Source organism: Felis catus, chromosome E1, assembly GCF_018350175.1.
Source record: "Felis catus isolate Fca126 chromosome E1, F.catus_Fca126_mat1.0, whole genome shotgun sequence".
NCBI classification, from domain to species: domain Eukaryota; kingdom Metazoa; phylum Chordata; class Mammalia; order Carnivora; family Felidae; genus Felis; species Felis catus.
Window position 1 is genome coordinate 16,750,290 of NC_058381.1, and position 17,346 is coordinate 16,767,635.

The 17,346-nt window shown below is 36.0% G+C and overlaps 1 protein-coding gene across 4 annotated transcripts in view; it reads right to left on the reverse strand.

Annotated features, from left to right (window-relative positions):
• Window positions 1-17,346, reverse strand: part of NSRP1 (nuclear speckle splicing regulatory protein 1) — a 61,441-nt gene that overhangs the window by 10,480 nt on the left and 33,615 nt on the right. For all 4 annotated transcript variants that reach the window (XM_003996459.5, XM_023244452.2, XM_045044914.1 and 1 more), the window contains one exon: window positions 4,037-4,093. In XM_003996459.5, coding sequence (XP_003996508.3) covers window positions 4,037-4,093 — 57 coding nt within the window. The remainder of the gene's footprint in view (window positions 1-4,036; window positions 4,094-17,346) is intronic.

Sequence of the window (17,346 nt, forward strand, 5' to 3'; positions counted from 1 at the left end):
TTTAACATAGTACTGGAAGTCTTAGCCTTGGCAACCAGACAACAAAAAGAAATAAAAGGCATCCAAACAGGCAAGGAAGAAGTCAAAGTTTCACTATTCGCAGATGACATGATACTCTATGTAGAAAACCTGAAAGACTCCAATAAAAAAATTGCTAGAACTAATATGTGAATTCAGCAACGTTGCAGGATATAAAATCAATGAACAGAATTCAGTTGCATTTCTATATACCAATAATGAAGCAGCATAAAGAGATATCAAGGAATTGGTCCCTTCTATAATTGCACCAAAACCAATAAGGAATATTTTGGAATACACCTAACCAGAGAAGTAAAAGATCTCTACTCTGGAACCATAGAACACTTGTAAAAGAAATTGAAGATGACACAAAGAAATGGAAAAACATTCCATTCTCATGGATTGAAAAAACAAACACTGTTAAAATGTCTATACTACCCAATGCAATCTACACATTTAATACAATCCCTATCAAAATACTACCAGCATTTTTCACAGAGCTAGAACAAACAATCCTAAAATCTGTATGGAACCACAAAAGACCCTGAATAGCCAAAGCAATCCTGAAAAAGAAAAGCAAAGCAGGAGGTATCGTAATTCTGGACTTCAAGCTACATTACAAAGCTATAGTCATCAAGGCAGTACACACAACACAAACACAAAAACAAACATATAGATCAATGAAAATGAGACCCAGAAATGCATCCACAACTATATGGTCAACTAATTTTTTCATAAAGCAGGGAAGAATATCCAATGGAAAAAGGTCTCCTCAATAAATGGTGTTGTGAAAACTGGATGGTGACTGGCAGAAGAATGAAACTGGACCACTTCTTACACCATACACAAAAATAAATTCAAATGGATGAAAGACCTAAATGTGAGACAGGAAACCATCAAAATCCTACAGGAGAACACAGGCAGCAACCTCTTTGACCTCAGCCAGAGCAACTTCTTACTAGAAGTTGCCAAAGGCAAGGGAAACAAAATAAAAAATGAACTACTGAGACTTCATCAAAATAAAAAGCTTCTGCACAGTGAAGGAAAACAATCAACAAAACTTAAAAGGCAACCTGAAGAATGGGAGAAGACATATCTAATAAAAGGTTAGTATTCAAAGTCTATAAAGAACTTATCAAACTCAACACTTAAAAAACAAATAATCCATTTAAGAAATGGGCAGAAGACATGAATAGACATTTTTCCAAAGATATCCAAATGGTTGACACATGAAAAGATGCTCAACATCACTCATCATCAGAGAAATACAAATCAAAAACCACAATGAGATACCACCTCACACCTATGAGAATGGCTAAAATTAACAACACAGGAAACAATAAGAGTTGGTGAGGATGCAGAGTAGGGGTTCATCTTGCACTGCTGGTAGGAACGCAAACTGGTGCAGCCACTCTGGAACACAGTATGGAGGTTCCTTAAAAAGTTAAAAATAGAACTACTCTGTGACCCAGCAATTGTACTACTAGGTATTTACCCAAAGGATACAAAACTACAGATATGAAGGGATACGTGCACCCCAATGTCCATAGCGTTATCAACAGCCAAATTATGGAAAGAGCCCAAATGTCTATCGACTGATGAATGGATAAACATGTGGTATATACATATATAATGGAGTATTACTCAGCCATCAAAAGGAATGAAATCTTGCCATTTGCAATGATGTGGATGGAACTAAAGTGTATTATCCTAAGCGAAATAAGTCACTCAGAGTACCATGATTTCACTCATATGTGGAATTTAAGAAAAAACAAAAACAAAAAACAGATGAACACATGGAAGGGGGAAAAACAAAAGAAAGGGAAACATACCATAACAGACTCTATGATACAGAACTGAGGGTTGATGGAGGATGATGGGTGGGGGAATAGGCTAAATGGGTGATGGGTATTAAGGAAAGAGCTAATCATTTTGAGCACTGGGTGTTATATGTAAGTGATGAGTCACTGAAGTCTACTCCTGAAAATAACTTTACACTATATTAACTGGAATTTAAATAAAAATTTAAAATAAATATATAAATTTTGTTGCAACAAAATATAGCTAAAGAACTGTCACAGAGGGGCACTTGGGTATCTTAGTTGGTTGAGCATCCAACTTTGGTTCAGTCATGATCTCACAGGTTTTGAGTTCAAGCCCCACGTCAGGCTCTGTGCTATCAGCTCAGAGCCTGTAGCCTGCTTCAGATTCTGTGTCCCCCTACCCACCCCCGTTCCTCTCCCACTCGCACTCTCTCTCTCAAAAATAAATAAACACTAAAAAAACAAACAAACAAAAAACCGTTACAGTTTCTCACCTATATAACCATATATAAATAGCTATTAATTCACTAAAAGATTTACTTACTAGTACTGAACTACTAAAAATTTTACAGGGATAATAAACAATGGTATAAAATGGTTGCTAATATTATACATACAAGAGCTGATATTTGATGTATGCAGGTTGAAACTGCTAAAATAACCAACAAATATTGACTAGAGGGTGTTATGTTTTCTCCTGTATTGATATGGAACAAATACATTAAAACAAATTTTTTTTAACATTTATTCATTTTTGAGAGACAGAGTACGGGGGTCGAGGGGCAGAGAGAGAGAGAGAGACAGAGAGAGAGAGAGAGACAGAATCTGAAGCAGGCTCCAGGCTGTGAGCTGTCAGCACAGAGCCTGTCACAGGGCTTGAACTCACAGACTGAGAGACCATGACCTGAGCTGAAGTAGGACGTTTAAATGACTGAGCCACCCAGGCACCCCTGGAACAAATACATTTAGATGAGTACTTGTCATTCAAGGAGATTTACTCAATTTTGATTCAAATGTTACTACTGACATTGCAAAATATGAGAAATTGTCAAGTGGATGGAGCAAATTGAACCCTATTCCTTACAATTTAACAGTTCCACATGTACGTTATAATGAATACCCCATGACTAAACTATAACAATGGATTAAAAAAATATATATATATATGAAAGTCTCTTAAATCAATAATATAACCCCCAATGTACTACACAGGTAGAATAAAAATTTTTTTTTTTGAGAGAGAGCACAGGAATGGGGGAAAGAGGAAGAGAGAGAAAGGGAGAATATCTTAAGCAGCAGGCTCCATGCTCAGTGCAGGGCCAAATGAAGGGCTTGATCCCACAACCCTGGGATCATGACATGAGCCGAAATCAGTCAGACACTTAACTGACTGAACCACCTTGGTGCATCTGAAGTTTCAGATTTCTTAATCAGGACCACAGGCAAGTTTGCGAGAATTTTAAAAATATAATGTATGTATTAAAAAAAAGTCCGTGTAAATACTACAGAATGCCATATAAATATAAGGCTCTAGGCAAGTCTATCAAAAATTACTAGATATTCCCCATTCTTAGAGAATTTCAGATTATAAAATCATGAAATTACTTCAGCGTGAAAAGACTTTTTTTAAGCAAGTAAGCTCATTAATAAGAATTATTAAACCACATAATCCACTATAAGACTACTGAGTCATCTGAAAGCAGAAATGGGTTTAATCTACAACACAGCAATGAAGAGCTAATTCTTCACTGTGCTTTGCCTTTAAGATTTATCACAAAAACCTGAAATCTATTATGAATCAAGAAACATCCTAAACATTTTCAGAAAACAAGGGTCAAGATAAAAATTTTTTTAAACATTTACTTATTTTTGAGAGAGACAGAGAGAGGGAGACAGAGCACGACGAGCAGGGGAGGGGCAGAGAGAGGGAGACACAATCCAAAGCAGGCTCCAGGCTCTGAGCTGTCAGCACAGAACCCTGACGTGGGGCTCAAACTCACGAACTATGAGATCATGACCTGAGCTGAAGTCGGATGCTTAACCGACTGAGCCACCCAGGTGCCCCTACATAAAATTATTTCTTTATATATATGTTCAGTCTCAAGACCTAGATAACCAGAACTTATACTTAAAAAAAAAAAAAAAATGAGCTGAAATACTTCACCAAACACATTTAATTCACCCAGTCACCTTACCTGTTTCATTGCTTGCTTCTTAGCAGCTTCCCTCTGAAGGCTTTCACTCACGGAGGTCTATAAAACATAAAAAATACTGTCATTGTTTAAAACTAATTTAAAATTTCGTTTCTAGTATTCTGGTTGGCAGCCAGTTCCTTACCTATAGTTAAAAACAGAAAAAATTATGAAAAAATATTATGAACTAAATTAACATTTTCAAGGTCTTTTACCTAAACCTTAGGAAACAAATGAATTATAAATTATGAGAACAGGCTGTAACATGTAAGAGAAAATAGAGTGGTACAGGAGAAAATGAGGTAACATGGCTTTTTATTCCCAACTTCACCACTAAGGCATTCAATCTCTAACAGATTTCAATTTATTTTGTCTGTACATGTGAGTGTGTGTGTGAGTGTGCATGCATTGGGTAGGGGAACACTGGTCCCTTGCAACACGAAAGTGGTATGATTCCCAGCAACAAAAAGCACATTCTTTTAATATTCACCATTGAATAATAGTATCAAGTTCTTGGCATATGTTAAGGCTTAGGGGCTGCCAGAACTATCTGTGGCTATAATCATTCAATAAATATGTACTGAAAAGCCTACATATCAGACACTGTTCTAGCTTCTGCAGATAGCAAGGAAAACAAGAACAGTCTCTATCTCTGAGAGATAAATGGTTTGAAAGGGAAGAAAAAGTGACTAAAGAGATAATTAGAACATAGATGTGATAAGCTATAAAGTGACTTAAAAAAAAAGCCTGTGGGAGCACAGAATCAAGAAAGTCTTCCTAAAAGAGACAGGACATTAAACCTGAACCAAAGAAGAATTTAAGAGAAGGCAAGAGGTATTTAGTAAGCACATGGGCAAAAGCAAACATTTACAGCTAAGAAAGGAAATATAATTAAAATACTTAAAAAATGTTTTCTTGGGGCGCCTGGGTGGCGCAGTCGGTTAAGCGTCCGACTTCAGCCAGGTCACGATCTCGCGGTCTGTGAGATCGAGCCCCGTGTCGGGCTCTGGGCTGATGGCTCAGAGCCTGGAGCCTGTTTCCGATTCTGTGTCTCCCTCTCTCTCTGCCCCTCGCCCGTTCATGCTCTGTCTCTCTCTGTCCCAAAAATAAATAAACGTTGAAAAAAAAATGTTTTCTTAAAAGGATAAGGCTTTGTAAATATACTAACCAACTTTGAAATGTACACTTTAAAAGTGTGAGTTTTATGGTATGTGAATTTTATATTAAAATAAGGCTGGGTGGCTCAGTCGGTTAAGCGTCCAACTTCGGCTCAGGTCATGATCTCATGAGTTCGTGAGTTCGAGCCCCACATTGGGCTCTGTGCTGACAGCTCGGAGCCTGGAGCCTGGAGCCTGGAGCCTGGAGCCTGGAGCCTGCTTTGGATTCTGTGTCTCCTTCCCTCTATGCCCCTCCCCCACTCGTGCTCTGTCTCTCTCTCTCTCTCTCTCTCTCTCTCTCTCAAAAATATTGTAAATGTAAATGTAAATGTAAAATGTAAATGTAAATGTAAAAAAAAAAAAATTAAAAAAAAAATAAGGCTACTGATTGAGTTTATCTCTTAATGAAAAGTATAACCCCCAGCCTCAGGACTATACTTCTCTAGCATATTGACATTTGCTGCTTTCAGCTGTGTAGTATCAGTTGGTGCCTCCTTTGTTTACCATGGCAACAAACAGAACAAAATAAATAAACCTAATTCTAGTTCCCTAGAGCCATGGAGATAAAGTTAATACACAAATGCCATACAAGTAATAGAACACACACTTATTAAAAGAATTGTACAGGCAAAGAACTAAGGACATTTTAGGTGACAGTGAATTGACTACAACTAGAGAGAAAGATATCAATAACAAAAACAATAGTAGCTAACATTTACCGAGCCAGGTGCCATGTTAGGTGGATTACTTGTGTATTACATGTATTATTAATTTAATACAAATTTGTTATGTGATACAACACATTTTTACTCATTAGAATACCAATGTTAAATATTAACATGTTAAATGTACTGCTAATAAGCACAACTCATAAATTCTTTCCAATCTATTTTTAATGTCTCAGTCTAAGTGTAAATTAAATGTTTCTTGATCATTGACTTAGTAATGTCTTTAGGATTGACTAGAAGATTAAGTGTCCAAATGCAATCAACTTCTTTGATTGCTTTTATTATATTATTTTTTCTTATCTCTCCTCCAGCCAGTCACAACTCATCTGCTTTCAGTGTGGTTGCTTCAACCTAAACTACTGGTTAGAAAAGTAAAACACAGAGCCAGTACTTTTTAGACTCATGTAATATAGAACAAGGAGACTGGGAAGGGCCTTTCTAATGTAAAGTATATATACTCTGAGACATAACAAGAGGTTTTGTTCCCATGTTTCTAGCTGTTCTGAAGGATGATTTCTGTCTGACTTTTGAAAAACATCAGATGTTCTTACTTAAAGGGTGTTAACAGAATGGAAGGAGTACAGTATTTTACACATTCTATTCACAGACTTATAACCCTGGAATTCCAACAGCATCATCAGTGGAATAAAGAGGCAGCTCTGAACCTAAGCTGAGAAAGTCAGGGAAGAGTACCTCCTTTTGAAGCTCCTTCGATTTTCAGTTTAATTTTTTTTTAAGTTTATTTATTTTGAGAGAGAGCAAACACACGTGCGCACACGAGGGGAAGGGCAGAGAGAGAGGGGTGGAGAAAGAATCCCAAGCAGGCTCTGCACTGCTGAACTCAAACCACTTACAAACCATGAAATCATGACTTGAGCCAAAATCAAGAGTTGGAGGCTTAAGTGACTGAGCCACCCAGGAGCCCCTGATTCTCAGTTTTCTAACTAAACGAACTCTGACAGTGACTATTAAAGGTAATAACTAAAATGTTAACAACTGAGGGCCTCTGACTGGCTCAGTGAGTAAAGCACATGACTCTTGATCTTGGGGTCATGAGTTTGAGCCCCATGTTGGGGGTACGGTTTACTTAAAAAAAAAAGCCAATAATTTGTTTAAACACATACACACAAAAAGTTAAAAATAAAGAGTGCAGTAGAACTTTTAGTTGTTTCTATAATTGTGACCTCACATAAAAATCAGTGAATGTATTGAACAATTTTAAATCAATATATAAAAAATCAATAAATGTATTAATGATCATTTAAAATTTTTCTGTATAACAAACATAAGAAATTCAAGTCTAGATCCATCCTGGAGATAAAAAACCAGCCAAATTAAAAGCAGGATCAATAAAATTTTGTATTTTAAAGGTCAAGTTTTTCTAAGTCTTTAGAGATATCCTTGAATTAAAATATGAATGTTAAGACTCAACTTTTAATTCACGGCTCTTTCTCAACTTATGACAAGGTATGTCCTAATAATCCCATCATAAATTGAAAATATTTTAAGTTGAAATGCATTTAATACACATGACCTATCCAACATCATGGCTTAGGCCAATCTACCTTAAACATGTTCAGAACACTCACATTAGCCTACAGTTGGGCAAAATGATCTAACACAAAGCCTACTTTATAAAAGTGCTGAATATCTCGCATAATTTACTGAATACTGTACTGAAAGTCAGTAACAGAATGGTTGTTTGGGTACAGGATAATTTTAAGTGTATGGGTTGTTTACTCTTGTGATCACATGGCTGACTGTGAGCTGTGGTTCATGGCCAGAGCCCAGCATCATGACAAGAGTACTGCATATCATTAGCCCAGGATAAGATCAAAATTTGACATACAATTTCTATTGAATGCGTATCACTTCTGTATCATTATAAAGCTGAAAAATCCTACGTCAAACTATCCTAAGTCAGGGACTGTCTATGGTTTCTATAAAAAGAAAGGAGCAGCGCCTGGCTAGCTCAGTTGGTAGAGCACTCAACTCTTGAGCTTGGGATTGTGAGTTCAAGCCCCACTCTGGGCATAGAGCTTATTTAATTAAAAAAAAGAAAAGAAAAAGGAAGGATAAGTGAGAGAAGATTACAAAGACAAAAACAAGTCCTCCTGCATAAATCAAGGAAGGCTTCATCTTACTGAACTCAGTAAGAGAATAGATTTCATGTATATGCCTTATGAATTAAAAAAAACTTAGATATATAATAATCACCAAAATATCAGCCTCTAACTTCAGAGTTCCTATATTGTATGGTATAAAAAGGAAGTACAGAATAATGGTTACAAGTGTAGGCTTGGGACTCTGACCAAGTTCAAACTGTTCTTTCCCTTACTAGCTGTGTTATTTCAGGTATGTTACTCATCTATATAATAGTACCTACCTCAAAGGTCCTTTAATCCTCACAAGGATTAAATGAAAATAAAATATAAAAAGTGCTTAGCAAGTTTCTGGCTCAAAGAAGTACTCAATAAGGGGTAGCCATCATTATTACCATTATTATTACTATGCTCATGTTTAAGAACATGAGACTGAAGAAATGTTTATATTTAAACAAATTAAGTTATGGGAGAACAGTTACAGTTAAACCAATGTGCTCACCAGAAAAGCATGTAAACTCTGTCTCACCTTATATTTATTGCTATGCTTAATAAAACACAAGATTGTTATTTAATTAGAACTCTAAATACATATGATTCAATTTACATCTACTAAAATAGAAAAATCTATTCTGTAGAATATTTAAAAGGCTGTACATGTGTTTTGTGTTAAGATGCCTTAAGGTTTTATATCCAGTATACCAATCAACAGGAAAATGGAGGATGCATACATTCAAGTCCATTGCTAGCCATGGGATCTATGGCATAGCTAAGGAATGGGTTTTTTATTTTTATTTTTTTTTTTTTAATTTTTTTTTTAACGTTTATTTATTTTTGAGACAGAGAGAGACAGTGCGTGAACAGGGGAGGGGCAGAGAGAGAGGGAGACACAGGATCTGAAACAGGCTCCAGGCTCTGAGCCGTCAGCACAGAGCCCGACGCGGGGCTCGAACTCACAGACTGTGAGATCATGACCTGAGCCGAAGTCAGACGCCCAACCGACCGAGCCACCCAGGTGCCCCAGGAATGGGTTTTTTAGAACTGATAGTGGCTTTATTAGGAACTACTTATAAATGAAAATATACCTCTCCAAGCATGAGTAGATCAGAAAGAACCCTTCTTTGAGGGAGTCCTCTACTGTGCTGCTATAGTAATAACTGGATAGTGGGACTTGATCTGGGATATCTGCCTTTAATAATTGCTCTGATTTAGGGTGGAGTTCTCGTTGAAGTATATTTTCTAAAACTTTGTTTTTCAGTAATTGTAAATTCACAGGTAGCTGCAAAAAAATGTACAGGAAGGTCGTTTGCCCAGCTTCCCCCAATATTAACATCTTAAATAACTATAGTACAATATCAATACCAGGAAACAGACATTGGTACAAACCACAGAGCTTATTCATATTTTACCAGTTATACGTGTATATATTCGTGACAGTATGTGTATAGTTCTATGCTATTTTATGAAATGTATAGCTTCATGTGACTACCACCACAACCAAGATATTTAACTGTACCATCACCACAATATTCCTTTTGTGCTACCCCTATACAGCCATATCACCTCTTTTCCCCACCCCTAATCCCTGGCACCACTAAGCTGTTCCATATCCCTATATGTTACTTCATGAATGTTAAATAAATGGAATCATTTTGAACCTGGCTTTTTTCACTCAGCATTATTTTAAAGGAATATATATTGCTTAGTACAGATATCACAAAACACTTTAGTTCTTGCCTCAAAATATTCTAGCCTACAACTGGCCTAAGGAAAAATAGCTGTTAAATAAAATGATTAAAGCTGAATGTGACCAAACCACACAACACAATCACTGATTGATTAGTTTCAAAATTAGCAGGCTGGCAATTATTCTAATTTTATGTCTGAACACCAATTAGTTTATAAAATGAGAGTATTCCTTAACAGTGTCTCCTAATAAAACCACAATTACCATTAATTTTAAATGTAGGAAGATAAAAATTACTGCCTGTAAGGGCTTTTATCTTAAAGAAAAAATAACTCAAGTTATAAATTGGCTCAAATGTAAACACTCCAACTGGTCCTATAAGTGTAAAAACTGCCACTGTACCACAATCTTTCAAAATAGGTTTTATACCAAAAATCTCAGAGAAATAACTTTTCAGAAAACCTGAAGTAACAGTTCCTTGCAAATGTTTCACTTAATTCGACAAACATGTTTTGAGAGCCTACTAGGTATATAACACTGAAAGTGAGAGAGGAGCCATATTTGGTTAACACCTTAGTTTTTATGTCTAATCTAAGAGTTGGTAGGTTCCTATTAACTTTAATTCCAAGTAAGAAATTAAGAAATGAACATGAAGACAAAATCAGATAAAATGCCAGGTCCATTTTATATATACTAGTAACATATAACAATATATTCTTTCTACACACACACACACACACACACACACACACACACACACACACAAAGACGTGATTATCAAGTACAGGCACCATAAACTGAAGAATTAAGAAAAACACTGCAACTGGATATTCTTAGTCTTTAGTACTTCACTTTTCTGTGTAGATAATAAAAATTATTTAATCAATCTAATGTTTGTCTGAGTAAGCTACAGACAGATATGATCTAATTAAAAGGGAGATGGGTTGGTTTTTTTTTTTTTTAATGTTTATTTTTTAGTGAGAGAGAGAATGTGTGTGTGATCAGGGAAGGGGCAGAGAGAGAGACACAGAATCTGAAACAGGCTCTAGGCTCCAAGCTGTCAGCACAGAGCCTGATGCGAGGCTCAAATTCACGGACTGTGAGATCATGACCTGAGCTGAAGTTGGATGCTTAACCAACTGAGCCATGCAGGCACCCCATACAAAAGGGAGATGGTTTTAAACACCTTCACAATCAGTTCAGATAAATGCAAAAGAAACCGTATGTCTGTGCCTTTCTTAGATCACTACACATGTTTAGACGGTCTGTCTCCTGGGCTGTGAGAACTACCAGAAGAGAAATAGCTTTATACTATAGTTTAATGACACTGAGAAAGAAATAAGATACTGGACCCATTAATTTATATTATTGAATTACCTTTCTTCAGTCACAAAATTTTTAAAAATTAAAAATTCAGAAAAGTGTTCTGAATTTTTCTTTTTTGGGGGGAGAAATCAATCTTTTTCCATAAGTAATAAATCACAATTAAAAAATCACATATGGACTTCTTTATGAAATAAGAGGTTTACCTATCCACTTATCCAAAATAGTTCTCAGCTAAAGAAAAAACAGTTCAAGAATCAATCCTTCTTTTTAAACACATTTTTAAAAAATCTTCATTTATTTTTGAGTGAGAGTGTGTGAGCAGGGAGGAGCAGAGAGAGAGGGAGACACAGAATCTGAAGCAGGCTCCAGGCTCTGAGCTGTCAGCACAGAGTGCGAAGTGGGGCTGGAACTCCCGAACTGCACGATCATGACCTGAGCCAAAGTCGGACGCCCAACTGACTGAGCCACCCAGGTGCCCCAAGAATCAATCCTTCTTCAAGTGGCTTATCGCTACAATTTTCAATTGTGCTCTGAAAACTTAGAAATGAAAACTTCCTGTTCTTCATTTTTTTAAACTTTTTTTTTTTTAACATTTATTTATTATTGAGAGACAGAGACAGAGCATGAGTGGGGGAGAGGCAGAGATAGAGGGAGACACAGAATCTCAAGCAGGCTCCAGGCTCTGAGCTGTCAGCACAGAGCCCACTGCGGGGCTCGAACTCACAAACTGCAAGATGATGCCCTGAGCCGAAGTCAGATGCTTAACCAACTGAGCCACCCAGGTGCGCCATTTTTTTTTTTAAACTTAACGAGATCATTTAATAAAGGGCCTACAACTCTGCAATCTCTATTATGAGCTTTATTTGTCCACATTCATATAACTCTTTTGTAAGTACAAAAGCCTATTTAAGAGATGTAAAAAATAGACAAAATTTTTATTATATAAGCTCTGACAGAAAACGTGGATATGGCTATCAACAGAAAATTTATAAAAGAGAAAATATGAATGACCATTAGCTATATGAAAAAAGTTCAATCTTATCAATAACTAAGGAGATAAAAATGAAAACATTAACTTTTATCATCAAATTAATAAGAGATTTTAAGCATTTTATCATCCAATGTTGGCAAAAGCAAATATATACTCCCACATTGTGAAAATGTGAAATAGTTCCCAATTTGGCAAAATCTATTAAAAGCCTGAAAAAATATCTATTTCTTTTGACCCAGTAATTCCATTTTCAGAAGTTCATTCTATGGATAAAAAGAAAAAAAACAAAAGATGTACAAAAAGATTTAGGTGCTACGATATTCACTGTATTATATAATGGGGTATCTACTCACACTTGTGAAAACCTTGATGCAACCTAACTTTCAACATCAGAAGATCAGTTAAGTTGTATATCCTTCAACAGTTCTGCAGACACTTAAAGATTTGGTTTCAACAACATTTAATGGTATGTGCAAACTTTAATGCTTTACCCGTATCAGTCCACATTCACTACTCAAGAAGCTCTGCTCTAATAATCATCCCCTCTCATACTATGACCACACTGTTTCTTGTGTCTTTTACCTTGATTAAAACCTTCTCATGAAGTCCAACAATCCCCACATCCTCATTCCCTTTGATGAACTTTAAATTCCTTGATTGAAACCAGCTTTTCCCTAATAATCCCCTTTCTTCTGAGGCTGTTCATGGCTCACATTCTTCAAATTAGGAAAACACTGTGTCAAACGCTACGGGTAAAACCCCTACTCCTTTGAACTTCAAGCCATATGACTGTTACCTTTATCCTTTTCTTCTCTCGATTTGTGAACCTTTATTTTTTTTTTAATTTTTTTTTTTAACATTTATTTATTTTTGAGACAGAGAGAGACAGAGCATGAACGGGGGAGGGACAGAGAGAGAAGGAGACACAGAATTGGAAGCAGGCTCCAGGCTCTGAGCCATCAGCCCAGAGCCTGATGCGGGGCTTGAACTCACGGACCGCGAGATCATGACCTGAGCCGAAGTCGGACGCTCAACCGACTGAGCCACCCAGGCGCCCCATCGATTTGTGAACCTTTATTACTTACTATCTCTGACATCTTGATTTCAGTTTTCCTCTCTACTCTACATCATGCCATCCTCCATACAACACCCTGACCTGACCTTGTTTTCCTCAGCTCCAGTAATGATGGTTTCGTTTTCTCTCTACTTAGTTACCCTATCATGGTCACTCTTGTCATTATCTGCGACTGCTGAAGCTCTGATTTGAAACTGTAAATCTGGAAAACCAACCCGACAACAACCACTATTCTTCGACCAAATTTCACTGAATATAAGATGTACATTATTTCACATTGTTACATCTCTGAAATTGGGATACACCTTGTAATCAGTGGCATCATCTAATTGCTACTGACCAAAAGGTATTCTTAATATACTTGGTATTGCCTACATATGTGTGAATATTAAAAGTGTCAGCATCAAAACTTTCAGAATGAGTACCATCAAGTGTTGGTGACGTAGCATTTCTTAAAATTATGCAATTATGTAGACATAATTTACTTAGGACTCCCACTTGGGATTATTATTTAACAGGCCTTCTTCACCATCTCCAAACACCCTCTTTATGACCACTAAGTCAGAAAGAGTGATAAATTTGGAAAAATAGTCATCAAGGAGTCTGAGTGAAAAAGTAAGTTCAAAAAAGACTGATGATGACTCACTCACATTCATTCCATGGAAAATCTGAACAAAATGACAACTCACTACCATTAAGAAAAAAATAAACAAAAAACCCTGGATCTGAAGAAGTTTTAGAGATTCCTTAACCAATTATTTTAATTCACATTTTGCTTTTTATGTAAGAGTAAGCGAAGATAAAGATTTACATCTGATTAAAAGAACTCTTTCAATATTATATTGCATACTAAATATATAGTTAGAACTCTAACTCATAAGAAAGACTATCATAGTTTAATTGGTAGTGTTTTCTTAATGATGCATAAAAGCGCAACTTACAATGTTTCAGATTTCAATAAAATAGATAGCTCTCTTGCTCATTTATTTCCACTGTATCTTTTCTTTGATCTTATGGATGCCCTTAATCCCTTGATTTTTCTATTTTCTTTTTTTTTAAGTTTATTTATTTATTTTGAGAGAGTGAGAGAGCCATGGAAGGGTCAGAGAGAGGGAGAGAGAATCCCAAGCAAAATCCACACTGTCAGCACAGAGCCTGATGCAGGGCTCAAACTCATGAACGATGAGATTATGACCTGAGCCGAAACCAAGAGTCAGATACTTAACCAACTGAGCCACCCAGATGCCCCTTCTTTGTTTTTGAAGTTTACTCTTGCCAATAATCTTAACTCCCTTGCAACACTGCCCATCTTCTGCACCTACTTGATAATCACAAATCTTGAATGCATGCAACCATCTGCTGTCTACAGTAAGGCAACCAAGCATTCCTAGAAAATATAATTTCTTAGCTTCCAATTGTAACTGAGCCCTCATGCTATTTACCACTTCTCCTTTTTCACTTATCAAGTCTCTCTTCTTTCTCTACCAACTATATTCAGGTCTCCTCTCTTTTTAAACCTCCTATACTCTGTCAACTTTCCCTACAGATGACAACACTACCTTTAAAAATTAAGAAAAATCATTATGTGCAAAAAATAACACATCTGTGAATTCATTACCCAGCCTAAGAAATGGAACATTATCAGTAAAGTCATTATATATCCTTCCCTAATCTCATTTCCCACCCTTTCCACCCTAAATTTTTATATCATCTCCTTGCTTTTTGTTAGTTTTGTTACATATGTATTTAAGGAGATCAGGACAAGGCCACCCCACAATATGCTGCTTTGGCATATTGCTTATTTTGAGTTGAAGACACTTGAAAAACAGCCAATGCAAGGACACTATGACCTTCCTTTTTCTTCCTAAAAGCAGGAGATAAAATTCCCATGTGAAAGGTGCCTTCTCTGTACTAGAAGGAAGAAGCACACTTATCACCCAAGATGGGGAGTCAAGGTCAAGAGACATCTACATAAACATATCTTGTTAATAACTATCTTCCTTTAGTCTACCCACTTATTTTGGTTACTTTCCCACAATTTCTACTTTGTTCAACCTAGTATATAAGCACTTAGGCCTAATCACTTCTTTGGGTCTTCATTTTTCTTGTGAACTTTGCTTTTCTCCTGTTAATCTGTCTTGTGTCCAGAGACTCTATGATAGTAGAGTAATAGTTTACCTCCCTTTCAGCATACCTCTAAATGATGCTGGTTTTGCATGATCTGAACTTTTATACATTCTCCTGCTGATGAACATTTGGGTTATTTTCCACCCCCCTCAAAGAAAGCAGCTATGAACATTGTTGTCCATGTGTCCTGATACACATGTGTAACCATTTAGGAGAACTGCTACCATGTAGAGATGTTGTAGGGCATGGATCTTCAATTTCACTAAATGCTGACAAATTGTTCTCCAAAGTGGTCTAACCAATTCAAGCTTCCACTTACAGTGTGTAAATTCCCATTACTTTATTTTTGTGAACATTTTATACTGTCCATATTTTTCTATATTTCTAAATGGTCTAAAGGAATATGTATTTTTTATGTAACCAGGAGTGACTATAATTATTATGAAACCAGAAGTTATTCTAGTTTATTAAGTAACAAAAGCAACTTTAAGATCCTACTCAGAACTTAAAGTTAATTATGCTTAGTATCCACCAGTTGTGGAATATAAAGTGCCATCTGCCTTTGTGTGGTCAGTTTCTAATTCTACACCTTCAGTAAGTACTTCATGTTGCTAGGTCACTCTATGTCAAAGAGAGAATTCAGAGTACACTCCAGGCTTCAGAGAACTTCTTGTCTAGTTAAGGAGACAACTAAACAATACTTTTATGTAACTAAAGAACAATTAACACCAACCTAACAGCATTTATTCATTCACTGAAGTACTTTCTGAACACATACCACGTGCAAGGCACTATTCAAGGTACTGATGAAAAAACAATAAAATAAAGCCCCTGTCCTCAATGAACTTACAAGGAACAATAACAGACTAGTAAAATTTATGTCAGATATATTGCACTCTATGCAGAAAAACAATCAAAGAAAGGTACAGAGACTAAGGAGAGGACTGAATTTAAAACAGGACACTCAAGGAAGGTTTCAATGAGAAGGTGCCATTTGAATCAAGACCTGTAAAGTTAAGAAAACAAGTCATAATGAGATCTAGAGAACAGCTTTTCAGGCATTGAGAATAAGCAAAAGCATGGCTAACATGTCCAAAGAAGTGGGCATGGATGGAATACAGTGAATGGAAAAAATACTACCAGTATTAAGAATTCAGAGGAGGGGAAATCATGGTCTGAGAGAGTCAAAGAAGAATCTATGGAGGAGGAAAGCCTAAGACAAATTTAGAAAGATGGGTAACATAGAAAAAAAGGTTGTATTATATAAAGGAAACCCTATAAAGATATATCATGGCATAAACATAGCAAGAAAGAATGAAGAGATCAACATGATTATAGCAAATGACTTCTGCATGGGTGCTAAGGGCTAAAATTGGACTCAGACTATATCATAAAAACAAGAACCGTAAGAGCGATGCAAAGACAAAAAAGAATTTTTAAATTTTTTTAACTTAATGAAAAGTCATTTAGAAAAATGATCTGGAATCAATGTAATATGGATAATAGGAAGTTAGACTAGGGGCAGGGAAGTTATAAGACTATGGCACATGGGAACAGATAAATGGGATAAACTAGGTCCAAAATATAAACAACTTGGAAATAGATGGACAGAATGAATGCAGAAAACAGGATCAAACTTGTATTAAAGTTTCTAAGCTAGGAAACTGCAGAAATAGTAATCAGAGATAAAATGACACATATGTTACAGAGATCATTTCATCCAGAGCAGTGTGTTTAGAATGGTTACAAAATGAAAAGTTAAACTCCTTATCCAAAAAAGATATGAATGTACATTTTTTTTTAAACTTACATAATAGTTCTCCATTGAGAACTCAATTATACCTCCTATACAGGACATGATCCTCAATTTTACCTCCTTAAAATGCTTTATCACATCATAAATGGAGAACTTATTTATTCTACATTATTCTCTAGTATCTATACATTTAGATTTTAAAGAATAGGCAAAGAACCTAGAAATGTATTCATTTGAAACAATTCCTTAGGAAGGCAAGTTTTAAATCAGTGGAAATATGATACACATTATTTAATAAAATGATGTGGAGACAACTGTCCAGCCTTCTGAAGGAAAAATTAAAACTGTTTTCTTACCTCACCTC